A 27,690-nucleotide genomic window follows, 5' to 3' on the forward strand; every position below is an offset into this window, starting at 1 on the left:
TTATTATTTGTAGGGTTTATATCTTTTTGGACCTGTGTTTTTTCACATTACCTGTTTGGACCCTGTGTTTTGACAAATTATTTTTTGGACTCTATATTTTGTAAAATGATTAAAATAGAACTCTAAACCTGATTTTGGTTAATGTTTTCTCAACTAAAATCATAAATAATTTACTAAACTAACAATTCATAACAAAAATAAAATCATTCTACTTAAAAACAGTGTTGTTATATTCAATTTTTTCTTCATCAAAATTGAGTTTAAGTTTCTATTTTAATCATTTTACAAAACATAGGATCCAAAAAGTAATTTGTTAAAACACAGGGTCTAAACAGGTAATGAGATAAAATACATGGTCAAAAAATGTATATATGTTTAGTGCCCAAACGTGACTTCCACTTAGCGGTTGTCGTAGTATAGATCGGGCGGTCGATTCCACAAGGAGACAAAGAAATAAAGTTAATCAATAAATAAAGTTTAGAGATAAATAATACGAAGAAAATAGAACAAGTGATATATATATATATTTAAGATAGATTAAAATGCGATGTAATAATAGGTAACAAGTAGGAAGGATCAAAAGTTACCAATATGCAAACTTATTTATTTGGATATTTGATTCACAAAAATTACACAAATGGATAGTTCATTTCCCAACTATTCATTTGGAAGATTTAACATTGATGCACAAATATATTTTACAAAAATGTATTCAAGTGATTATTATTCTTTACCATGGAATGATGAGATAAATCTTATGAGAAATCTAAAAATGACATTATACCATTGGCAATAATGCAATAGAAGATTGGACATAAAACCTAACACAAATATTACTTTTACTATTTATAAAATACATAGAAAGAGCATGACTAATTCTATATAGATTTTAGCAAAAGCACATATATATGAGTGAGATGGAGAAAATGATAAAGATATTATCTATATTATTTTCACTAATTTGATAATACATAGAAAGTGCATGACAAAATCTATATACTATTAGTAAACATAAATATAGATAATAAGATAAAGAAGTAGAGATGAAAGAAAATAAATCACTAAAATATATAAACTTTGAGCACATGGTGAATAAAAAATACCAAACAAAGTCATAGTGCATATAAGATCATCCTAACCTTCCTAAGAAGGTTAGCCTATTATGTTAGACATTCTCATAAAATTATAGAGAGAAAATATGAGAAATAAGACTAAAATTTGGTAGAGTTTTGCTACCTAAAAATTACATAGAAAATGTGAAGAAAATGTCCCTATTTATAGATGGAGAAAAGAACTAAAAAGAAATTAAACAACAATTTGGGGTTTACAAAATAAATCTGAAATATTAATAATAAAATATTATAAATATTAACCTAGTTATTTTGGTGTATGGTCAAAATATCATTTTTCAAAAGTACCAAAAAAGATGAGTTTTAAAGCTCAAAATGGTAATTTTGCAAGGCACAATCCCCACAAAATATGGGTTGAAAGTGGGTGGTGGCAGATAGGGGTTTTGACCCATTCCCAGCTAATGGGAAACTGCCACGTAGGCAGCTGGCTGGGCTTAGAGGAGCTTCAGATGGGCCTGCGGATTGAGGTGTTTATGCGTTTGGGCTGGCTTTTCGTTGGGCTTCAGATACGGGCCACTGGAGGACATTTGCATGCTGGAGGAAATATGCAAGGCGTGACTGAGATATTGAGGAGTTGACCGAGTCAACGGCTGGAGCAAAGGACCCAAGACAAGAGGTTGAAGTGCTGGGCGACGTGGCGGCCTCGAGTTGGCTGGAAGGAAGATGCGTGGCGCTGGCTGGAGCGCGCCACCTAGCATTGGGAGGGAAGAATACCAGGCGGGCCTGGGCTATTTAGGCCGAACTTGTGGGCCAATTTTATTCAAAAATGCCACAATTTCCACTATATTTTCAGTTCTAATTCTTTCCTTCTTGCTTTTTTTTTTTTCTCTGTTTCCAAATGCAAAAAATACCAATTAATTCATACAAAATAAAATAAATTAAATCATAATCACATATTTTCATTTATAAAATAAATCATATTAATTCCATGAAAATATTAATTAAAACTTAATTTATTTTGACTATTAAAATCAATAAATGTGTATTTTTCACTACTAATCAATATACTCTTATTTGTATTATATTGTTTACTAAAATAGTGTGTAGAGAGTTGTTTTATCTTGTATACTTTATAATGGAAATATTAAATTATTCTTTTTTGTTAAAAAAATATTATATATATACTTTGTGAGATATATTTTCTAAGGACAAAATTGTCTTTTAATTTTTGTTTTTAAAAAATAAAATAAAAAGGAAACAAAAGTCATCACCCTCACTCACATTTCTAATTATTTTCTCTCATTCACCATAAGTAAAGATGCAATATTCACTTATTAATGGGAATGAGATTGAGAATGGGAATGAATGAAATTTTAATATAATTAAAAAATAATAATAATAAAAAAGACTTTTGAATAATATACTTGTCGTCAAGTATTAACTTGTTAGCCAATCACCCCACCTAGGCTTGGGGATTCAAAACTCCCACCATCCTTTGTGAATAGATTTATATATGTATTTATTATAGTGGGTTTATATTGTTGGTCGTTGTAAGTATCTCTATTGGTAGACATTGTACGACTTGAAAATTCTATTATGAAATTGGGATTCAACATAACATGTTTTGTATTGAATCATATCATATATATATCTGATTGTAACATGTGATGTTCTAAAAAAATATTAACTAATTTGAGTTTTAATATAATAATTTAATTCTAAATAAGTACATTACATCTCTATGTTCATTTCATTCTACTTTTAATCTATTATTGTTAATTTCATGTTGAGTTGACATTTATACTTGATCTAGAAAGTATTCTAAATATAACCATTGAATAAAGAATCTCTAATCTATTATTATATATATTTAAAATATTATGATTGGAATCTATCAATATTATTATGTAATAATATTTTTATTGAAACTGTTGAGTTAAATTATCAAATTAAACAACTTGAGTAGCAATACATATCATCAACAAAACTCAACCATGAATTGAAAGCTCTCTAAATTAAGGGTTCGGTTGAAAGTCGTCATGTAATTAAAATTAAGTATAATTAGGAGTAATTACTCGAATTGACGTGTTTGTCTAGCTATATAATTACATGGTAATTATGTAAGTAGAAGTAATTAAGAAATCCCAATTCTACTCTCCAGTTCTCATAATTCCTACGATAATTGAGTATAATTAAACTGTGTAATTATTAAATAGTATCAATTTTAAATAGTATTTATACATAATATTCTTTTTTTTATGTAATTACTAACTGTTTTGTCAAACATGACAATAGAAATTCATAAGTAATTATCACTTAACATCCAAACACATCTTATAATTAAACCGCTTAATAATTACACATTTACTTTCGCACACACTCTAAAAGGATATCATGTGGTGATGAACTGTAAGCATTTTTGTCTCAGAAATCCCCAATAAAATCAATGGACATAAGCTCAGCATTAAGAAGAAGAACAAGCCAGTGAACAATCTTATTCTTATCAAAAACTGGCTTTTTTGGTCCAATAAGTTCTCTGAACATTGCTTTCCCAATTTTATAACCTTAAGATTCAATAGCAGAAAGAAGATGCTGCATATGATTCAACAAAGAACAAGACATGAGTCTCATAACAATTACATAAATAAAATACCACATCAGACAAATCTAAACAAATGAAACTATAAAATTATATATATATATATTATTTGCAGCAAAATTCTCCATTCTTTTACAAAAATTGCGATTAATCTCCCAATCAAAAAATTTGGTGGCAAAACTTCATTCTATTAATAACTTGTTGCAAGTTACTCATTTTAGGTATTAAATTTCATGTAAGCGAATTAAGTGTTAACTAAGATACACATGACAACAATTTGTAGGGCGACATGTTAAAAATAAATAATTTTTTTTAAATAATAAATTTAATTAATAAAAAAATAGAAAAAATAAATAAATTTAAACACTTTTTTCAATTTTAAGTTTTGTTTAATGTTAATTATGTATTGTTATTATTTGAAAACATTAAAATAATAGAAACAAATAATTAAAACACTAAAACAAAACTTAAAATACAAAAAATAAATTTAAAAACTTTTTTCAAAACTTAAATTTATTTGAAATTTTTTTTAAATTTATTCTCTTCAATATTTAAATTTATTTGAAAAAAGTTCTTAATTTTATTTTATTTTAAGCTGTTTTGGTGTTTTAATTATTTTTTCTAATATTTTATATACTAAAATAATAATACATAATTAAAATCAAACAAAAATTAAATTGAAAAAGATTAAAATTTATTTTTTGTATTTTTTTATTAGTTAAATTTATTATTTTAAAACATAATTATTTATATTTTACATTAAACCTTATAAAGTGTTGTCATATGTATCTTAGTTAACACTTAACTTGCTTACGTAACATTTAACATCTAAAATAGGTAACTTGCAATAAACCATTAACGATGATAATTTTGTTACAAAATTTTTTATTGGGAAATTTCTCGTAACTTTTGTAAAAAAATAAAAAAATTTGAGGGTACAAGTTGCAAGCAGGTTGATTGAGATGCTCTACAGACCTCCCTAGGAGTGTTCAAGAATATCTCCTACTTTAGTTGTATTTTAAATTTGCACAATAAAATATTTGGTATTTAAAAAAAATATATTTCATTTGGAAGAGAATGTCTTAAAATATGCAGGAGAACATTCTCTTTTATTTGTATTCATTTGGAAAGGAATGTCTTAAACAATGTGTTTTTTCTTTTTTTTTTATTATAGTTCCATTATAATTAAGGTAATCATAAAAGTAACTTTTAAAAATCAATGAATTAATAGTTTTCCTAGTTTATGACAGACTTGTATACAATAGTACTTTTCCTATTCTCTCAGGACAGTTTTTGTTTAGAGGGCAAATTCCACAATGTTGTACTTGTACTGCTCGTACAAAGCAATAAATCAAATCAATTAATAATATGTGCACCCAAAATACACACAGTGATGTGGAAGTTTAGCCTAGCTAATCATATTTATTAAAATTGGGACCCACTGTTTTAAAAAACAGTGACGTGTCACTATGTGTAATGTTTTGGTTAATATTTTGAGTGCACATATCATTACTCATCAACTAAAACCTAAACCTTTACTTTGTAAATAGTAGAGTTTAAATAATAGTACAAGTTCACCTAGATAAATATTCCTCAACTTCAGGGTCTTGAAGATTTTGATACAAGCCTACAAAAAAGCACAGACCAACATATCTGACAAGCATCTCAGGCTCAATAATTTCCTTATATCTTTGATAGTAAACCAAAGCAAACTATGTATGTAGTGTAAAAAAATATGCAACCTACTCAAGATGGAAGTGTCCATAAACCAGCCTTGAACTTTCTATAGAAGTTGGTTGATTTTTTAGAGACAACATAGAAGACTGCATCAACAACCAGCAAATTCATCAGGAAATTGAAACATAAATTCCTTAAAGTAGGCAACAAAAACACCTTGATGTAAAATGAGAACATGTGGACACACCTGGGATTCCTTGAATGATGAAGTTGGGCTCTTTCAGTACGTTGTGAAGCGTTCTCTTTTCATCTACTTTAATCCATTTGGAGGAGCCTAATCAAAAGATAACTTTCTATATTAGATGGTGCACTAGAGAACCACTGTACACAAGTGGACAAAGAAAGGGAATGAAATACTGTCTACCTGAAGAGGTGCCGTGATTTGAATCCCGAGCAGCGTCCTTGTCATCATCACCAATGTCTTCTTCTACATGAGAAGCTGGAGTGCCCTCAAGGAGATACTGAAGAATTTTTTTCTTTGGTAGACAAGCTCCTGGAGCAGCCTGTTGAAGCAAGCCATAGGAGTTCAAAAGAAAGCTCGAACGGGATGCAAACTTACATTACAAGGATATCGAGTTAAAGGTTGAAATGATTTCCTATGTGAAGTCCAGAGAATAACACTTAAACTTTGGAAGGTATCTCCTTAAATAAAACCACATTAACTTTTAATGCCTAGGCGTTTCATACGAATTCTCGTGCAGTCTTTTTTTTTTTTTAATCTTCCTTTTGCCTAGAAATTTTAGAATGTTCGACTTTTACATATTCCCACTTGAACAGTAAGACAACAACCATGTATTTATGAATTAGGCAAAACAACCAATAAGATAGGAAAAAAGTCCAATAAGAACCTACAGGCCATGAAATTTTTCCACTGAATGGTGAAGATCACTTCTAAAGAATGCCAGAATGACCAGATCAAAAAGGACACTGATGTATGTTTTCAAAAACCACAAACCTCAACCAAATGGAAAAAATGAAAATATCTTACCTCATAGTATAATTCCACAGCTTCACGAGTATAATTGTTTTCTGCATCCCACGGCAAAGGTGGAGCACTTTCTGAAAACATGTTTGAAAGCTAAGGATTCCAAAGAAAGAAACACATAGAGAAGCAAAACATAGCATCAACAAAACTCACAAATAAAAAATTAATCCTAAAGCTCTGTAAATTAAAAGGATATCATATCGAGATGAACCGCAAACATGTCTGTCTCACAGAAATCCTCAATAAAATCACTGGACATAACCTCAGCATAAAGAAGAAGAACAGGCCAATGAACAATCTTATTCTTATCCAGAACTGGCTTTCTTGGTCCAATAAGTTCTCTGAACATTGCTTTCCCAATCTTATAACCTCTAGATTCAATAGCAGAAAGAAGGTCCTGCATGATTCAACCAAGAACAAGACATGAGTCTTATAACAATTCAATATAACCCCACATCAGACAAAACTAAACAAATGAGTCAATAAAGGAGACCTTAGCCTCTCCAACAGCTTTGGAAACTTGAGCCTGGCGTTGTTCTTGTTCAAACTTCAGAGAATCAATCTGCCTCAAAAGTTTCTTCAGTTCTTGGTTATCCGGGTCGTGTTTAAGTCCATTCTCGCAATGTGATTTGGCTTCAGATAACAGATTCAATGACAAAGACGCTTTGGCAGCTCGATACAATGCCTAATTTAACAGTTGTTGAAATTGCTTCAAACATGTTTAACACCACAAAAAGTCAAATATACAGCAAGCCAAGAAAACAAAAGAGTACCTTGACATTAGTGGGAGAGAGCTTAATTGCGTCCTCAGCATCACTAAGAGCACGTCTGTAATTACCAAGCAAAATATTGACATGGGCTCTATTGGAAAGAAGAATTGAGGTCTCGGAATCACCTAAAGCCTTCTGATTAATAGCTCTTGTGTAACAGTCTATAGCCTCTGAATAATGCTTTTTGCCCATTTTCACAAACTGGTTACCCTTTTCCTGTGAATCCAATACTTGTCAGTATGCAGAAAAAAGAAATAAAGAAAACCCATATCTGGTTTAGTCCCAGAAAAAGAGAAAATAAGAAAAAGACAAGACCTTGAGCTCAATGGAAGATGACTCCTTAAGAGCGGCGATAGCATCCAGGTCGGCTTTCTCGGTTTCGGTAAGGGGTTCTGAACCAGGTTCCATCAATAGCGCCATTACGAGCACAATACAATACCGCCACCTTACGAATTTCAGGCTGATTTTCGCAGAAGCAACTGTGGAGGAGTAGACTGTAGACACCGCTATTCGAACTCTACAACTCTTCTTTGAGAAAGCAACACTCGCTGAGGTTTATATCATAGTACACCAATATTCAAAGACTTTTTATTTTTTTTAATACTAAAACCTCCATCCATACTTAATTAATTAATTTTAGTAAAATCCCAAAATTTACCTTTTCTTATTAATTAAGCTGAATGATTTAATTTTTGTTCTGAATTGTTAGTTTGGTAAATTATTTGTGATTTTAGTTGAGAAAACATTGACCAAAATCGGGTTTAGGGTTCTATTTTAATTATTTTACAAAATATAGGATCCAAAAAATAATTTGTCAAAACACAGTGTCCAAACAGGTAATGGAACAAAACACAACCTCCAAAAAAAAGTATAGACCCAAAAATAAAACGAAATCAATAAATAATTTTCATCAAGATAATCTTTTTAATTTTAATATTATGGGTTTAATTTTAGAGATTTTTCTAAAAACTAGATACAAACGACGTGCAATATGCACATTTGCTTAATTTTATTTATAGAATTTATTAATTATTTTTATTAAATTTATATTAATGTTATATAAATTTTGAAATAAATATCTATTTTAATTAAATAATTTATTTATTTTTGTTTAAGTTTATGTTTGTTATCGTTTTTTAATTTGGGAGTGACAACAATAGATTATATATTATATATTTAACGTAATATTATATATTATACGTTGATTTTAAATTTAAGTTTCTTGCTAGTGTTTTATTTTTTAAATAATTTGTTACTAATTCACATTAGATTATATTATATGTTTAATATGATATTATTCTAATAAGTAAATTTAAGTTTAATTAAATTTTATTTAAATTATAAAACGTGTGATTTTATTATTTTTAAATAATTATTATTGTAAAATATCTCAAATATATCATATGTTAATTTCTTTAATTATTTATTATTTTAAAATAATTATCATTGTAAAATATCTAAAAAATATCTTATTTTAATGTATTTAATGTATTTATTATTTTTAAGTAATTATCATTGTAAAATATCTCAAAAATATTTTTTTTTAATTTTTTTAATTATTTATTTTATTTTATTTAAGTTTAAGTGTTTACAGACTACCGTTTAATAAATGAATATTCTGTTAAATATAATAATATTCCGCAAAGTTAACATTAAAAAAATAAAAAACCATTAAAACCAAGAATTTCCGTTATCTACACACTTTTTATATAAAAGATATATACTCTTTTTTTTAAATAATTTTTTTAGGGTGCTTTAATTTTTTTTAGATTTAGTCATTTAATTAGAGATCAAACTAAAACATACTAGAATGTGTTCAAAATATACTTAAAAAAAAGCTAAACATATACAAAATAAACTAAATAATTACAAAAAAAAAAAAAAATACCAAAAGACAAAAAAATATATATATATATATGTACTCCAATTATATTCAATATACAAATAAAAAAAACCTAAATTAAACTAAAAGAAGAATAAAAAATAATCCAAAATAAATCTAATGTAAACTAAAAATATATCCAATGTATACCTGGATTATACTAAAAATATACCTAAAATATATTAAAAATAAATTCATGAGAATAAAAAAAGTTGAATAAAATTATAAATTTATGTATACAATATTATACCCATTTTTAATTTAATGACGAGGGATCATTTGTGGGATTTTTATCGCTAAACCGTTGTGGAGCCACTTAAATGACATCAAAGTCGCTAAACCGCACTAACTTGACATTCTCAGCAATCCAAGCCACCTAGTACATAGCGTGTTTTGGAGGCATAGTTGGTACAATATTAGAGACATTCCCACACATTTATGGATGTAGCTATTGCAGAGGTAATTTCCTACAATTGATTAGATGGGCACCAGCAACCTGTAAGAACAAAGAGAAAAGAGACGAGAGTTCATGTAATGCCTCGGATTCCCTATTATGGTTAATGGCTGGTTTAGTAGGCCGGGAGGGTCATAACTGTTTAATTATGCCATTAAATGTGTTTATGCATGTTTATGAGAATTATATTATGATATGATGTTAAATACATGCATGTGAGTCCACATTCGTTTACAGGGGTATTATGGTAATTTGACCCGCTGAGGGTATAATTGTATATTTGTATGTGCGATAATGATATATTGTAAGACCGCATTATAATGTGGATTGGTTCGAGTATTTCGACATGAGACGATCTTTAAACGTGATTTATCGGTTTGGTCATAACAGGTTTGAGCTCGGGGCTCGGGGTGAGTCTCGGGGTGATATTAATGGTTATAGCGCTACCGGGGATTTTAGGGTAACGGGGTATGAATTATTGATGTTTGAGGATATTGAGATTAGCGGGAATTGGGAAGTGTTAATTATAATTAACGGGTTAAGCGATAAGTACCAATTTTGCCCTTGGGGTGGCTTTAGAGGCTTAAGTTGACACAAGGGGTATTTTGGTCTTTTTGGGAGGATATATGTGACATAAGTGGATTGGAAGGCTGTGGAAAAAACAGAGTAAAAACAGGGGTTTGCCTCCTTCATTCCCGTACCCTCTCCTAGCTTCATCTTCTCCATTGCCTTCTTTGAGAGTTTTGAGTTCTAGGTGGGATATCAAGCTAAGGAACTTCAAGGCTGAGGTAGTAGACTTGGTTCTGCTTGTGTGGGAGTTCAAAACAGGTTTTGAGGTAAGTTTTGATCACTGAACTTAAGCTATGCTCTGTTTTCGTTTTAGCTTTTCAGTCATGGGTTTTGATGTGGAAAGTGTGAATCAAAGGGGGTTTTAGTGTTAGTTTGATTGGGGTTTGATGTGAGTAAGCTAAGGGTGTTGTTTGGGGGTTCAATTATATGTTTGGAAGAGGTTTTAAGATGATTCGAGGGACTGGTTTGAAGGGGAAAACGTAGGGTTAAATTCTGGTTCGTGTGTGGCCGACTAGCTGATCTGGGCTGGGCGCCGCGGCGCAGCAGGGGTGCGCCGCGGCCCTTGGCGTTTGGCAAGCAGGGAGCCTCTCTGTTTGGAGGCGCGCCGCGGTGCAGCAGAGGGGGGCCGCGACCCTTAAGGCTAATTTTGCTAAAAAGTGGTTTTTAGCTTGGGGATTCAAACCATAGGCCTCGGGGTTGGACCTAGTACCCGGTTGGGTAGTATTTGATGTCTCGGGGGCTGGGATTTGGTTTGGGAACCCTCGGTTATCATTTTTATTGATAAATTCTATAATTTGGTTATGACCAGGTGACCGTCAAGGATTTTAAAGGTTGATCGTTCTCAGGGGTCGTTCATATAATATTCTCACTCGAACCAGAGGTAAGAAAACAGTGTAAGAATGCAGTTGCACCCTGTATAGATATATGGCATGTTTGGTTTGATATTTGAGGCATGCTGATTGATATATGTGGACATGGATTGCATCTTAAATGCTATTGAACGCTGATTACCTGCTTGAGACACTGACTAGTCAGGGACCGACTCTAAAGTCGAGAATCATGCATTGAATGGCTCTATAGCATTAATGCCAGACCGACCCTAGGGTCGAAGAAACTTACAAGCGCTTGCCTGGTCTACGACCAGATGATTATAGCCAAGGTAAATGACCCCGGTGACCGTTTGTCACGTGGCTAAGGGACGTTGTCCATAGTTTCGACTCTAGAGTCGTGAGGAAGGTTATGTTGGTGACCAATCACCATGCACCTGTCCTGAACAAGCTTATGAAAGAATCACCTATCAGTTAAGCCCTGGTGACCCTATCGTCACATGGCTAGAGGGAGCGATGTTCATTACTGTGACTTTTGGCTATTGTCACATATTTGTGGGACTGATAGTCCTGAATGGTTATTATGATCGTTGTTGATATTATATCATGTTTTATTATGTTTTCTTGCTGGGCCTTGGCTCATGGGTGCTATGTGGTGCAGGTAAAGGAAAGGAAAAGCTTGGCCAGCCTTGAGTGGAGAGCTTGGGCGATGTAATGTACATACAGGGCCGCTTGACTGCCACGGTCAAGGAGTTCTCAGAGGGACTAGGGGTTTACCCTATTTTTGCCGCTTAGGCCGGCGGGGATTGTAAATTTGGAACTATGGCAACTCTTTTGTATTACGAACTACTTGTAAACATTTTAAAAGGCTCATGAGCAGTTTATTTACTTACTGAAATGTACCATTTCCTTTTTATTGGTTTTTTTCACCTTAACCTGTTAATGGTACCTAGATCACGTTTTTTTTAACCAAAGGACTCGGGTAGTGAGTCAAATTTCCGGTTCACTGTTCACCATAATTGTTCTGGGGTAACCAGGGCGTTATAGTTCAATTGGGAGCACCGGTGGGGTGTCAGCCAAAGGGACTCCGACGCTCAAGTCAGTCGGGTTGTAATGAGAGATAATAGAAAGCAATAAAATTACGATATAAATAATCGAAATAATGATGGATGGAAGAGTCGTAAAATGGTCAGAGTGACGGTGGCGATGACGGAGGGGCCGAGCAACTAGATCAAGTCCAACTAGACTGACTAACTAGTCTTGTTTGATTGGATCGCTCAGAAATAGAGTAGCCTTTTTTCAATTAGAGAGTAAAGAAAGTCCAGTGATTATCTGATGCCTTTTCTCAATCTCTGATGGTCTTATTTATTGTCCTCCTTTTCGTTCCGTCCTCCTCCGTCTTTCTGATTCGTTTGACTCGCTCCAAGTGGTTTCGTTCCGAGATTCTTGGCGAACGTGATGGGAGCCTTGACTGTTTCAAGGTCCCTGGCTGACTGAGTGTATCCGAATTCGGGTCCGGGTATGGTTTTGGGTATTTGGATGGTACTTTGTATATGCGAGCCTATTTTACATGAGCTTGGGCCTTATTGGCTAGTTAGATAGCTTATTGGGCTTACTGACTGCTTGTTGGACTATTATTTATCAAGTATACAGATTTTGTCCACTACAGCTATATCACGGATTGTGTTGTCCCATAAGTAGATGCACATGGGGCAGAAAATTGGCAGAGAGTGCCCCCTCCATCCCGATCCCCATTGAGAATTTTAATATTTATTCCCGTTCCCGTCCTCGCTTATTTCTTGTTAGGGACGGGACGAGGAATCCCCACAATGACCCATTTATTTATAAATAAAGTTTATATTAAAATTTTAAATATACAAAAAAGCAAATTACATAAAAATTAAAATGCTACACATAATTTATGATCCACAATACTAATTATTATCTCAAATACAATTTAAAATATACAAAAATGTTACTAATATTCTACAAAAGCACATAAATAAAGATATTTTTTTTATGAAACACTCTTAATATATATATATATTGTACAGATCTCCATTGGGACGGGAAGTACCATTCCCGTCCTTGCCCCATTCTTCATTTAGACTGGGAATCCCTGCCCCATTAGGAGCGGGTCCCTACAAGGCCCCATCCTCATAGGGGAAAATATGCAATACTATCCATCACGTTCGCCTACCATTTTCTACTATATATACTAGGACCTGAAATCATAAAGAGTTGGATTAATTTGTATTCAAGAGTATTCACTCTTTGTAATCAACCCTTCTCTACCTCAAAAAATTTATTCCTCTCAATTACATTTGATCTTGAGTAAAAGAAATATAATTAATACTACTAAGTAGATGTAGGTCGTAAGTAGCCGAACCACTAAAAATCATACTTTTATTTATTACACTTTAATATTCTCTCAATGTTTATGCACTGAAGTTCTTTCTTCGTTAAACTACTAATTGTCCAAAAAAATGAGTCAACATTAACATAAAATAACATAAATATTCAAAATTAAAATATATGCTTTTTTTTTTACCAAAAATATATAAATACTAAACTGCATTTTCATTTTCTTACTCATTCTACACATCATATGCACCAATAAACATAATTATAAAAAATAATAAGCTCCTTTGTAAGGATGGAAGAGGTGAGTAAAAAACATGATAGCACACGAGTGGCTTAATCCCCATTTCCTCATATTTTCCATTAGGGGTGTGGTAATTGTTCTTTCGTTCATGTCCTTGTCTTTGTTAACTATTTTAATTTCCATATTTGCCCCCATTTCCTCATATTTTCCATTAGGGGTGTGGCTTAATCCCCACAAAATTCATTTATTTACAAAATATGTCCTTGTCTTTGTTAACCATTTTAATTTCCATATTTGCCCCCATTTCTTCATATTTTCCATTAGGGGTGTGGCTTAATCCCCACAAAATTCATTTATTTACAAAATAAATTTAAAATATATAAAAATGCTACTAATTTAATATAAAAAAATATTATCAATTTATATAAAATAAAATATTTTTTTAAAATAAATAAAAATTTAAACCAATTTCCATCAAAACAGGATTAAGAACATAAAATTATTACAGTCCTGCTTAATTCGTCATTCCCGTTAAAATATAGAATCTTTATTCGTATAAAGAAAATATACATCTTTAATTGATTAGAAGATAAACCACATGATATAGCATTAGTGATGATGGACTCAATGAGTTGTGAGTCCAAGGTCTTAAAATGTGAAATCTTACATAAATTTAACTTGGACAATAATGACTCGCCATTGCTGAAAAGATTGGATCGCAGAGGTGACGCAGTCGAGCAAATTAGAGAAGATGAAGATGCATGTAACTTCAAAAATCAATGAAAAATAGATAGAGAATATTATTATTTTGGAAAATTTTCTAAAAAATAAACATAAGAATACTAAAGTTAAATTATAAAGATTTTATAATACAATTCAAAATATATATTTTAGAAAAGCAAACAATTTTTTTATTATAAAATAAAATTTTATTTGATAAATTTTTAATTGAGTAAAATTTATATTATTTCGGGACTTATTTTTTAATTATTTGATTCTTAAGTGATTTTTCAAATAAACACATTTTATCCCAACAATAAAAAAATATCTCTTTACATTTGAGTTTTTTTTTTCTTCATCATAAATTGTTTTAATTAGCTGTGATCTTTCCTTGTTGGGGTTGTTCATTGATTTGGGCAGTTCTCCCACACAACCCAACTAAAACTACTAAATATTAAAATAAAACTAAAAATAATATTTTGTAATTTAAATCGAAAGTATTTTGATTTTTTTTTTAAAAAAAAAAAAATTGGTTGAAGTGAAAATTGAAGAGACTACTATAGTTCTATAAGCTTCCATCATATCAAAACAATCACCAAGTAAAAAAAAGCTTGAGATATTAGAACCAGCATGGAGATAGAACTAAGCAAGATTAATAATAATAATAATGATAATTATCTCACATTTGGGATTAACGAGAAGAAAAGGATCAAGGGGTTAAAATCACCACCTCTAATCCTTAAAAATAACCCCACTTTTCGACTTTGAGCAGTACTGACTACTAAATAAAATTACTCGTATACTGATAAGACACCACTAGGCTCTCCTCCAGCTTTCAATGGGGATGCTTATTTTTCAGCCTAAAAGCAAAGTTAACAAAGCATGGATTTTTATTTACAAAGGAGCACAATGCAATGCAAGACTCCATTTTCAGGCTTCCATATCTGTTCAAGAAGCATCCAAAGAGTAAAGGGTCGGCCGCAGGGTCGAGTCCCCTATAAGTGGGTAAGACCGTTCCACGAGGTTTCAAAATCAAAGAAAAGCATACCTGGATCAATTGGAGCAGACTCGGGAGAGATGACATCCAATGGAGGTGTCATAGAACCATCTGCAACCACTGGACCACTTCGGTCTTCAAAAAACAAGTCATCAAACCTGAAGTCTGAGCTAAGATCAGTGTTTCTGATGCTAAACTGAGAATTAGAGTCCTTAACAGATGGTGCGAAAAAGGTTTCCGAAATCTGATGTTGAGTATTTTCGACTGGAGGTTGTTGGTTGCTTTGGCTGGCATCATTCACCCATTTTGTTGTGGAGATACTATCTACAGAACTACCATCTTTTGCACCTATGATTTCAATGTCTTCTTCACAGATATTTTGAGTGAATTTTGGAGTTTCATCTCCAAGATTAAGGATACTTGGGTCATTAATCTGAAATTGATTCCCGTGCTGATAAATATTCTGGCTATCATTATTTGATGGAGGAAGATGTTGACTATAACTTTGGGGTTCGGAGGGTGGAGTATTTAATGCTGCACGAAGTAAGTTCTGATCAAAGGAGCTTTGACACGAAATGGAGTCAAACTCATTCCACATGCTCGGGTGGTTTAAGTCTGTCAATCCTGGTGCTGAAGTGGGAAACCTAGGATATTGAGCGGCACCAATGTGATTCCTGTTGTTTGATGAAGAGTACAAGGAAGGATTCCTTGGAAAGGGGACCCCAATATATTTTGGAAACAATGCATGAGTAGAGTTCAAAGGGCCCTTCCGGAGAGTATGCCTAGCACCAAGCACCGGTCCTCCTGATACTATGCGTGGTTGATATCTGTTCTTGGATGAAAGCAATCCTGATGGTTGGCTCCTACTACGGCTTATAATAGTAGGGAGAGAATAATTAGCTGAGGAACAAGCTTGGACAGGCGAAGGCCTGGAGACAAAATCCTGTGGTCTTGAGCAAGGTGACAATTGAATAATATTGAGTGGTGGAACTTGGTTTTTTGGAGGCACACACACAGATAGTGGACTGTCAGAAATTTTTAAAGGTGGTGATGAAGAAATTTTCCCCGATTTAAAGCTTTCCCTCTGATTTCTCCATATACCCTCTTTGTCAGTGGCATGACAATGGCCAATAATTGAGTTGCTAGTTGCCCAATGCACACAGGGTGCAGGTAAGTCACAGACATAACAATGGCACTGCATATGTTGAAAGGACAAAATTAAGAGCAGTAGAAAGATAACTCCACGACAGCTCAGTATCAGATTATTATATTCTAGAAAACCTGAAAGCCATAGCTTGTCGAAGCCATCTTACCAGGTTACAGTACTTCTCGTGGGGGGTAGTATTAAAAGGAAAGCTAATACAAACATGTCGAGAATGTGGGAAGTCTCGGCAAGCAATCTGCAGACAAAACAAAACCCTAATAAAAATTCGAAGCTAGCCTTTAAACAAAGGACACATATGAACGTTCGTTCCAGTCAAACTATAAAGAAATTGCCATGAATATAAGAAAAATAATGGTGAAACCATTCATAAAAAACATAGTTCCACAAAGAGCTGACAGTTTGACTATCTTCTAAACCCCGATATACTACTAAGTACGTTATTAATAACATCACAAATAACCAGGTAACCTGTTGTCTGAGAAATAAAATGGAAAAGGTAGATACATTTTCTAAGGTTTCTGATGAAAAAGCTTTCGATACAGGTGTACAAACAGTGTATCCCTCTTTGATACAACATCTTTACGCACTCCAATTCAGGTTATAACTGCCACCCATAACTTGCTCTAGATCTTAAATTCTTAACATTAGTTTGGGTTCAATATCCAACCCTGGACCTGATCATGAAAAAGTGAGATTTTTCACACCAAGCAGCTGTGATTACTGGCCAGTGGCCACAGACCAGATCTTTTGCCACTAAACACAAATTTCAAATCCTGCAACATCTGTCGTGAGGTTAGACAAAAGCATAAACCAGTTATCTTCTATACCATAGGACATCTAACTTTTCAAATGATAGTTCATCAAAATTGGTGCATATTATATAACAACCTAGACTGTAAAAGAATCCATGGCTTGGCATCCTTCACTAACAAAACATCGGCCATTCCCTCTTTCACTACCTCATCTAATGGCCCAAAGTAGAATTATTCAATTTTCATTCAAAGTAACCCAAAACAAATGCAGGTCCTAATTATCGTTTTCCTTTCACACCACAATTCTCTAACAAATAACAAGTTCAATACACATTCTCTAACCCAAATTAACAAGTACAATAAACCATTCTCTAACCCAAAATAACAAGTTCAAATAACCATATCTAAGCAATGTTATCCATTTATGGAATAAATAATTACCCAAAAACAATTATAAAAAAAAATTAAAAATAGAAGAAAACCCAACAAAAATTTCTTCCTGAAAATTAAGTTTACAGAATCGTACCGGACCCTTCTCGCCAACTATAGACAACTCGTCCGAGTCACTCCCAGCATCATCGACGATAGGCTTGTCTGGGTCACTATCCAAAATCACACAATCATCATCCGCATCTCTGACCGTAGGTTTAGAAGACTTTGACCTCGATTTAGGCTTGGTCTCACTCACCACCACAACGTCATCGGAATCATTGTCCGATCCCTTATCTCCGGTCTCGAAAAACTTCGCTAGCCAATCATAATCATCGCCTTTCGGCTCTGTAAAACTAAATTCTTCCTCATCGGAGCTTATGTCAAATACCACAGCACATCGCTCCATTTTTCCATATAAAAATCCCAAAAATATTGAAAGAAAAACTAGGGTTCCTAACTTCCTAATCAAGAAAACCCAAAAAAATTCCCATTTTCCATATGCCCACAAAATAAAAAAACCGGTATCACAAACAAAACCATGAAAAAAAATTGGAGAATGGGTACAAAGAACGATAAATAATAATCTAAAAGTAACATAATCCAACAGTGGAATTTTCTAAATACCAAAATCTTCAAAAAGCTCTACTTATTTTTTGACCCATTGACCCATTGATCAATTTTTTATTTTCGTTTTTTTTTTGTTGACATGAAAATAAAATTGCGAGAGAGTAACAGAAAAGAGGCGAGAACAGAGATATGAGTGGCTTGAGTGAAAAGAAGAGAATATTAAACTCAATTGAAAATAATAAAACAAAACCTTAGCAAAAAATAAGAATGATAATAAAACAAAAAATTAAATTAGGGTTTTGTTACTGTATCGTCTCGGATTCTACAACATGGTATACTCATGTCCCATCTTCCTAACACAAGTCCCTGTGGTTAAAACTACATAACAATATATTGTAATAAAAAAAATAGTTGGTTTTGACAAAATTATATTTTGTGTCATTATTTGTTTGGACTTTGTGTTTTGACAAATTATTTTTTGGATTCTATATTTTGTAAAATAGTTAAAATAGAATCCTAAACTAAATTTTGATGAAGAAAAAATTGAATATAACAACACAGTTTTTAAGCAGAATGATTTTATTTTTGTTTTGAATTGTTAGTTTGGTAAATTATTTGTGATTTTAGTTGAGAAAACATTAACCAAAATTGAGTTTAGGGTTCTATTTTAACCATTTTACAAAACATATGGTCCAAAAAGTAATTTATCAAAACACAGGGTCCAAACAGGTAATGGGACAAAACACATGGTCTAAAAAGGTATAAACCCTTTTTTAAACACATTTTGTATTTTGGCTTAATTTTTTTATAAAATGACCTTCGACACCTCGTTGAAATTTTTAGACAATTGGTCAGATTATTTTGCAAAAAAATTTCAAAACTAAGTCAAAATACAAAATGACTCCAAAAAATAAGTCATTTTCACTAATTACTTTTAAAAAAAAGTTAATGGGTGGGCAACATCAAAACTAATACAATTACACCGAAACAATTCAATCTAATCCAATTACAAAAAATTGGATATCCAATTACAGTTGGATTGGATTTGAATAATTATATATTAATTGGATTAGAACAAATGGCAGAGAATAATATAAAAATCCAATTAAAAATTGATCCAATTCAATTACATATAATGTGTATTAAAAATATTTAATTATTTATATTTCATTAAATATATTAAAAAAACATTTATATTTCTTTTAATACATTATTATTGACTAACTATTAGTTTTTCCCTATACACTTTCACACCTAATTAGAGAAGAAAACACTAAAAAGTACGCATCTATTCTCTCTCATTTTCAATATTACTTAAAGCTTTTAGTTTGATTAAACTTACAAAGTTGATAACTCTTTATAGTATGAACCTAAATGAATGGAGTTGTTTAGTTTATAAGTGATTTGATTAGTACAAAAATGTTGGATTTGATCGAATGTTTACCCCTTAACATGTGTTAAAAAGAGAAATTTGTGGCATAACTCACTATTTATTTAAGGGATATTTGCGGTGAAAATACCCAAATTATTACATTTGTAGCAATTAAGTACCCAAGTTATTTTTTTGTCGGTGAAAGTACCCTCCATCCATATTTTTCTGTAGTTGTTTATTTTGCTACTTAGTCCACCACGTGATGTCAAATTAGCTTATACTCTGTTTACTTTTGTTGCACATATCTATTAAATTAGGTACTTTCACCACACATATTTACTTAATTTGTTACTTTCACCAATATGTCACAAACACACTTAGCGGTTTGAACTAACGGCTGCAACAAAATATGGGCAGAAGGTACTTTCACCAACAAAAAAATAACTTGAGTACTTAAGTACTACAAATATAATAATTTGGGTACTTCTACTACAAATAGTCCTTATTTAATTATATATGTTGTATACTTGAGTAAAAAAATTGGTTATATTTTAGTCGCTTGTTGATTGTGTTTCATTGACATATTTCCTTTTAATTTTTTATTTTTGCAGCCGGAATTTTTACTTAGACATTTAAGTATAACAAATACAACTTCGTAGATATTTATTCCACAAATTGTAAATGTTAAAAATTAAAAGCGACTTTATTCTTAAGTTTATATAATATATAATTAAAAAATAATTCCAATGAAGAGTGATATTTCACTCCCTCCCATATAAATTTTATTTGTCCAGTTCTGCCCTCGCCTGTCTTTATTGTCAATTCTAAGTTTTAAGTCACGTTTATACTTAAATTAAGTTTAGTCAAATTATTTATAGCATCTAGATAGTTTAATTTTAGATAATAATTATGTATTTTATTTATTAAAAATAGTATATTAAAGTAATTATGTTATCTCTTCTATATAATAAGTGTGTAAATAAAATAGAAATTATTGATTTTAACTGTTTTTTATTTATTTTGTAATGTAATATTATTATATTTAACAGAATATTATTATATTTAACGGTGATTTGTAAACACTTAAACTTAAATAAAATAAAATAAAATAAATAATTAAAAAAATTAAATATGATATTTTGAAGATATTTTACTATGATAATTATTTAAAAATAATAAATAATTAAACAAATTAAAATAAGATATTTTTCAGATATTTTACAATGATAATTATTTTAAAATAATAAATAATTAAATAAATTAAAATTTGATATTTTTGAGATATTTTACAATGATAATTATTTAAAAATAATAAAATTATACATTTTATAACTTAAATAAAATTTAATTAAACTTAAACTCACTTAGTAGAATAATATCATATTAAACATATGATATCATCTACTGTGAATTAGCAACAAATTGTTTTTTTTTTTTAAATAGCAAGAAATTTAAATTTAAAATCCTCGTATAATATTTAATATTACATTAAACATATAATATATAATCTCTTATTGTCACTTCCAAATTCAAAACTAGAATAAACATAAACTTAAACAAAAAATAAAAAAATTATTTAATTAAAATATGATATTTATTTCAAAATTTATATGACATTAATATAAATTTAGTAAAAATAATTAATAAACTCTATAAATAAAACTAAACAAACTTGTTTGTATCTAGTAAACTTATAATATGATGGTGATTGTAGTTACTTTAAAAAAAAAAAAATTGGAAACGTATAGAGTTGAATAATATGATAGTGATTTTTTTAAGGGTTTATATATTTTTATATGTGTTTTGTTTTATTATTTGTTTGGACTTTGTGTTTTGACAAATTATTTTTTGCATCCTGTATTTTGTAATATAGTTCAAATAGACCCTTAAATCTGATTTTAATGAACAAAAAATTGAATATAACAACACATTTTTTAGGCAGAATGATTGTATTTTTGTTCTAAGTTGTTAGTTTGATGAATTATTTGTGATTTTAGTTCAAAAAACTTTGATCAAAATCAAATTTAATGGTCTATTTGAACTATTTTAAAAAATATAAGATCCAAAAAATAATTTATCAAAATATAGATCCAAACAAAAAATAAACCAAAATACAGACTTAAAAGACATAAACCTTTTTTTTATTAAAAAAAAAATATATAATAGCTTTATTTTTTAGAATAAACTTTTACGTATTAGATTAGAAATGCTTAACCAATAAATTTTATGAAAAGACATTTGGAAATTTATAGAATTTGGAGAAAATTAAGTAAATTTTGCCGTGTATAATACGTGGCTAAGTTGAGTTAGTTGACCAGAATTGGTAAGTTATAATACGTGGCTAAGTTGAGTTAGTTGATCATGGTTGGTAAGTTGATTATAGACTATTATTTGTGATAGTTATAATATCTAAAAATATCTTAAGTCATCATCTCACATTTATACTTATATTTTGAATCTTTTTATTTTTATATCCACAATTTTAGTTGCTATTTCTGATATACTTTTTTCTTCCTTAAATACTCAGTATACTTTTTTAAGTGGTAAGATGAGAAATGTAATTATAAAAATGAGTAATATTAAACTAAGTGTATTTAGTGGGCTAATTTTAGTTACAATAATATTTCTTTTAGTGGGGCGTAGCGAGAATTATTTGTTTCAATCTGTATTTTTTTACCTATAATACTTATAAATACTCAGTATATTTTTTTAAGTGGTATTATGAGAAATATAATTATAAAAATGAGTAATATTAAACTAAGTGTATTTAGTAGGCTAATTTTAGTTACAAGAATATTTTTTTTAGTGGGGCGTAGAAAGAATTATTTGTTTCGATCTGTATTTTTTTACCTATAATACTTATAAATCGGATCATATTAGAGCTCGTTTGTGAATTTTTAAATGAACTCAACTTATTCGTGAACTCTATAAGATACTAATATTCCTATCAAGATTAATCTTAAAAATTGGTACTTTTCAAGTTATCTCTAATTATATGGCTGATTATCTTGCACACAATTGCCCAAACTAATATAATAAAGCCCAATAAACTTAGTTTGGGTGTAATATAATCAAGCCCAATGGGCCCGATTGGACAATACTTAGTTGCAATAAATAGTGAGAAGGGCATCCAACAAAATGGTTCATTTTCTATTTGGGTTTAAAGTTGCCTTTTTGAATCTTAATAAGAACATTATCATATTTACGAGGGAAATTTGTTTTCAATTTGTAACTAATGTATGTGAGCAATTACTAAATTAAGCATTTATATAAGAATTTTTTTAAGACTATATAAATAAAAATTCTCAATTCTATAGGAAAAATCTCAAATAAATATTTTTCTCGAATTTTGTCAAAAATAAAAATAAAATTGATTCTCAAATTATTTTGATATTATCAAAAGTAGTTTGATGCCAAAAGTAGCATCTAGTTTTGTGTGGTTTGAGTAGTTTTTATTTTCTGTATTTAGTTTAGTGAATAATACTTCTTATGTGGGTGATTATAGTTCACTTTGTGCGATGATATTGATAATTGTCTATCGTAGAAAGTATGGTGTTTTGTTTCCTTTGACACATTGGTCATTATCACCGTTTCCTGTAAAAGAATTCTAATAGCCTAACACAGTGATAAAATTAGGTTTCGAGATGCTTTAGACTTTGAGATGAGTTACATCTTATTGGTAGATTAAGATATATAGATGTTTGTATACTCTTTCAATAGTTGAAGTTTGCTAATTAATTAATAGATTTTCTTTTTTTTAAATTACACCAATAATAATATTCTGCATTAAGTTGTACTATGTCTAGTAACAATATTCTAAATAAAATGGAAAAAGAAAAGCAGGACTTTTGGGGTAACCATAAATTAAATTTGTAAATAAATGTGCAAAACTAAGTCAAGGAAGATTAAGATATATAATATATAATTATGTGTGTTGGGGTCCACAGCCAGCCTAAATTCATTATATTTATTTAGTGTACAAAACTATAGTGTCCCATCATCAATCATACAAATGTCTATTTTGGTAGGTAATATTTTTCTCTTAAAAATATAAATATATATTAATTTTTAGGGGAATTCTTTTATAGGACTATCGGTAGAGTTCTCAGTGTTCTCAATCTGTGAATAATTTTTGGTGCGATTTTTTTTATGACCGTGTATATTGTAGCTATTTAGAGCATTCTGCAGATTTTCAGAAAATTCCAAATAGTGTACAATACCGAAAACTAGGTTCAAACATGTTGTTGCACGTGTGACTAATTTTTTGATGCGCGTGGAAAACAACATGTTTGAACCTAGTTTTCGGTACTGTAAACTATTTGGAATTTTCTGAAAATTTGCAGGATGCTCTAAATAGCTACAATATACACAGTCATAAAAAAAATCGCGCCGAAAACTGTTTACGGTCGAGAAACACTGAAAGCCCTCCTATAGAAAAATTGTCCTTAATTTTTATATATATAGTTTAAATTTAAGCCTTGGTTTCCTTTCCTACTAAAAAATGTATTTAATTAAAAGATACTCCTAATAATATATTGCCTTCATATATAACCAAATTTGTGTAGGTAGTGGACCATTCTTTGTTTTGTAGTACTATTAGGAGGCACATCAATTCTCATCAACTATTTAGTTACAAAATAAGTAAAATAAAATAAACCATTGAATACAAAATAACTAGTTTAGTCTTAATATCACTGTTTTGTCTTCTATTAACCACTAGTAGTGTTAAATGTCACTAAAAAATGCACTAACCTCTCTTCAAAAAAGTAACTACAAAACAAAATATGTAGTTGCTAGAAGTCATAAACAAATATGTAGCAATAGACATATTTTTCTAATAAAATAAATAAATAAAGTAACAAGTATTTGTTTGATATTTAATATATATATATATATATCTATAGTGTTTTGGTGAGTCACTATCCTATGTAGATGTTGAAAAAAAATATTAGGGACATATACAAAATATGTACATTATGATGTGTTAAATTACGAAAACAAATTTAACACAAGTCAAATATTTTTTTAAATTTAATTATATATAATTAATGCATGCACTAAGTGTTACTAAAGAATAATTTTCTAACAAGAAACCAAGCACTAGAGCCATGAGATTGACCTAATTTGAAAGTGTTACTAAAAGGATTGGGATACTTAATTTTAATCTTATTTATATAGTAATTATTTCATTAAATATCATATATGTGACACCTTCTAGTACAAAAAGCTAGGTCAAGTCAATCATCATATATGGAAAATAATTAAAAAACACATGTGACATGTACATATTCTATTCATAATGTACTACTCTCTATAATAGTCCATTTGTTGAATTCTAATTGGGTCAATCAATATGAATTGAACAATGTCAGTTAGCTAAGATTATTGAATTTTTTTTTTAGGGTAGATGTGTTTTGTCAAAATATATACCCTAAGTTTTCATGTTTATTTAGTATCTTATAATTTAAAATCATACATATTTAGTACTTTGGACCATAATTTAATCGATAAAATTTATTCAATATGACTAAACTATTATTAGTTATGTGTAATTAAGTAATTAAATTTGAATTTAAAATTTATATAATTGATGACAATTTGGTCATATTGACAAAATTTTATCGATCAAATTTGGGTTCAATGTACAAAATATGTATGATTTTAAATTACAGGGCATCAAATGAGCATTACTGAAAATATAAAGTATCAAGTCTGCATTTTAATAAAATACAAAATACCAAATAAATATTTACCCTGCAATTAAAAAAAAGGTTTGTACCTTTTTAGACCATGTGTTTTGCCTCGTTATCAGTTTGGACCCTATGTTTTGACAAATTATTTTTTGGACCCTGTATGTTTGTAAAATTGTTCAAATAGGCCCCTAAACCTGGTTTTGATAAACAAAAAATTGAATATAACAACACATTTATTAGACAGAACGACTGTATTTTTGTTTTGAGTTGTTAGTTTGATGAATTATTTGTGATTTTAGTTAAAAAAAAAAATTTGATCAAAATCGAATGCATAATCATATGAGCAAACAACTTTATTAGATTAACAATCAATTAAAGAAAAAATAATTACATGCATAATCTAATGGTACCACAATTGTTCTCATGAAAAGAGGTCCCAAAATTGAACCACTTCTTCCAATGTCAAAAAAAAAAAACAATTAAAAAAGACCAAATCAGTTCGAGATTAAAATTTTAGCTTAGTATAAAATATTTTTATATGGATTAAATGATACACATGTTTTTAAGAAAAAAATAAGCAATAATTGGGGGTCGAATCGAAAATTACCTTATCTTTTTTCTCTTTTGGTTGAGAGAATCGTGATGTTAAAATTACTTAGTTATAAATCTATATATCACAAATCGTTTGTTCTAATTAATAGATAACTTAACATATATTATTTTTTCTTTCTTTTGTGAAGCTCATTTATAACTAATTACGCCTTGTTTGCATAGTATAATACATTAACACTATGTTTGGCAGGGAAGAGAGATGAGTGGATAGAGAGGGGTGAAGGAAGAGTAGTGGGAGGAAATGTTTAATTTTTTTGTTTGGCAAGAGGGAGAGAGGAAATAAGACGAGAGATCGAGGGAAACCTTTTCCCTCCAAAGCTTAAAAATTCAATCCTTCTAAAAATATATGGATTAAAAAAAGACAAAAATTAATGTATAAAATGTCATATATATATATTTTAAAAAAATAATAAATATTTATGTAAAATGTTAATTTTAATAATTAATTTATTTTCTATTTTTCTAGCTTCATCCTTAATACCAAACAATATAAATGAGAGTAATTATCATCTCCATCGTGACATCCATCCTATTTTCCATCATTTCTGCCAAACATACTCTAAATGATATTTTTTCATATTAAAAAAAACAGTGCCTTGAAAATGTGTGTTTAAGTTGTGAAATAGTAAAGTAATTTATGTAGAAGAAAATGGAATATTTAAATAATAATGTAAATTTGATTCCAAACATAAAGAAAAGAACAAGTTTCGAGAAATGTACGGCAACACATGCATGTGCTACGTAGGGCAGTTTTACGCAAAATGAGTGCCTTTTATTGGGTGGTGGTGGTGGCTGCTCCATTTCACACTATTTGTCGCGCGTTTCCTGCCCCGGCACCCTATTTTCTATATTTGAGATATTAATGGCAAAAAAAATTTATCAATATAATAGTGCTTAATTTAAAAAAAAAAAATAATCAGTTTGACCCATATATTTTGCCCCAACATTAGATAGCTGCTCTAAATAGTGTATATGTTAAGGTTTTCTAATATGAGTAATGATATGTGCATCCAAAATATGCACACCAATCTTACACACAGTGTTGTGACAGTTTAGTTTAGCCAATCACATTTATTAAAATTGGGACCCACTATTTTAAAAGCAGTGACACGTCACTGTGTGTAATATTTGGGTGCATATTTTGGGTGCACATATCATTACTCTTTCTAAAATATACCAACAAAACTTACAAAATTATTACTATAAAATATATATACTATGCTAATAAAATAATAGGGAGCGACTACAACGCATTAACTTTTTTTTTACAACACCAGTGCAGCCAGTTTGTGTTTTCTACATCTCGATAATTTTTTTTTGTATGACAGTGTATATTGTATTAATTTAAGACACCCTACAAATTTTCAAGAAATTCATAATAATTTATAGTGCCGAAAATAAGGTTCAAATAGTTGACTTTTACACGTGTACAACAAGTTGTTTGAACCTTGTTTTTAGTACCATAATTTATTCAGAATTTCTTGAAAATTTGTAGGATATTCTAGAGAGCTACAATGTACACCGTCATATAAAAAAAATTGGGATTATATATATCCAGGTGCCGAAAATAAAAAAATGATGCACCAGTGTTGTCAAAAAAGTGGATGCATTGTAGTTGCTCCCTAAAATTATATACTACTATTAAAATGTATATACCATGGTATAAAATTATATACTACCATTATGTATAATAAGATAGAAACTTGTTACACCCAAATTTCGATAATAGAAATTTTTGTCTCGAAATGTAGGCTCGTAAAGTGTAAGCTCGAAAATGGCAAGTAAGGGATTAGCATTTGTATAAATTAATATGTTCCATGAGTTGTTCCATTTGGCGACCGAACACTAGTTAAGAAGGTTCGAGCTTAGGTATGAAGCTCG

The 27,690-nt window shown here is 30.1% G+C and overlaps 2 protein-coding genes across 10 annotated transcripts; both read right to left on the reverse strand.

Annotated features, from left to right (window-relative positions):
• Positions 1-3,275: 3,275 nt before the first annotated feature.
• Positions 3,276-7,713, reverse strand: LOC133783938 (uncharacterized). Of its 9 annotated transcripts, none has more exons than XR_009871050.1 (10): positions 7,477-7,713; positions 7,165-7,377; positions 6,885-7,076; positions 6,586-6,788; positions 6,395-6,473; positions 5,771-5,909; positions 5,594-5,680; positions 5,416-5,492; positions 5,248-5,322; positions 3,276-3,662 (listed from the first exon to the last, which is right to left on the reverse strand). XR_009871050.1 is itself a non-coding variant. In XM_062223526.1 (10 exons), the coding sequence occupies exons 1-8, from the start codon at positions 7,579-7,581 to the stop codon at positions 5,416-5,418; spliced, it is 1,095 nt and encodes a 364-aa protein (XP_062079510.1). In that variant the 5' UTR covers positions 7,582-7,713; the 3' UTR covers positions 3,276-3,662; positions 5,248-5,296. The 9 variants fall into 9 exon arrangements, 6 of the variants coding, with proteins under 6 accessions (XP_062079510.1, XP_062079527.1, XP_062079536.1 ...); XR_009871056.1 differs by having other exon boundaries at positions 5,248-5,296; positions 5,412-5,492; XR_009871059.1 differs by having other exon boundaries at positions 5,412-5,492.
• Positions 7,714-14,850: 7,137 nt separating this feature from the next.
• Positions 14,851-18,445, reverse strand: LOC133783997 (uncharacterized). The gene is made up of 3 exons (XM_062223560.1): positions 17,660-18,445; positions 16,530-16,616; positions 14,851-16,411 (listed from the first exon to the last, which is right to left on the reverse strand). Exons 1-3 carry the CDS (start codon positions 17,969-17,971, stop codon positions 15,215-15,217), a joined length of 1,596 nt encoding a protein of 531 aa, XP_062079544.1. The 5' UTR covers positions 17,972-18,445; the 3' UTR covers positions 14,851-15,214.
• Between the last annotated feature and the right edge of the window lie 9,245 nt (positions 18,446-27,690).

This window comes from Humulus lupulus, chromosome 1, assembly GCF_963169125.1.
Source record: "Humulus lupulus chromosome 1, drHumLupu1.1, whole genome shotgun sequence".
NCBI lineage: Eukaryota > Viridiplantae > Streptophyta > Magnoliopsida > Rosales > Cannabaceae > Humulus > Humulus lupulus.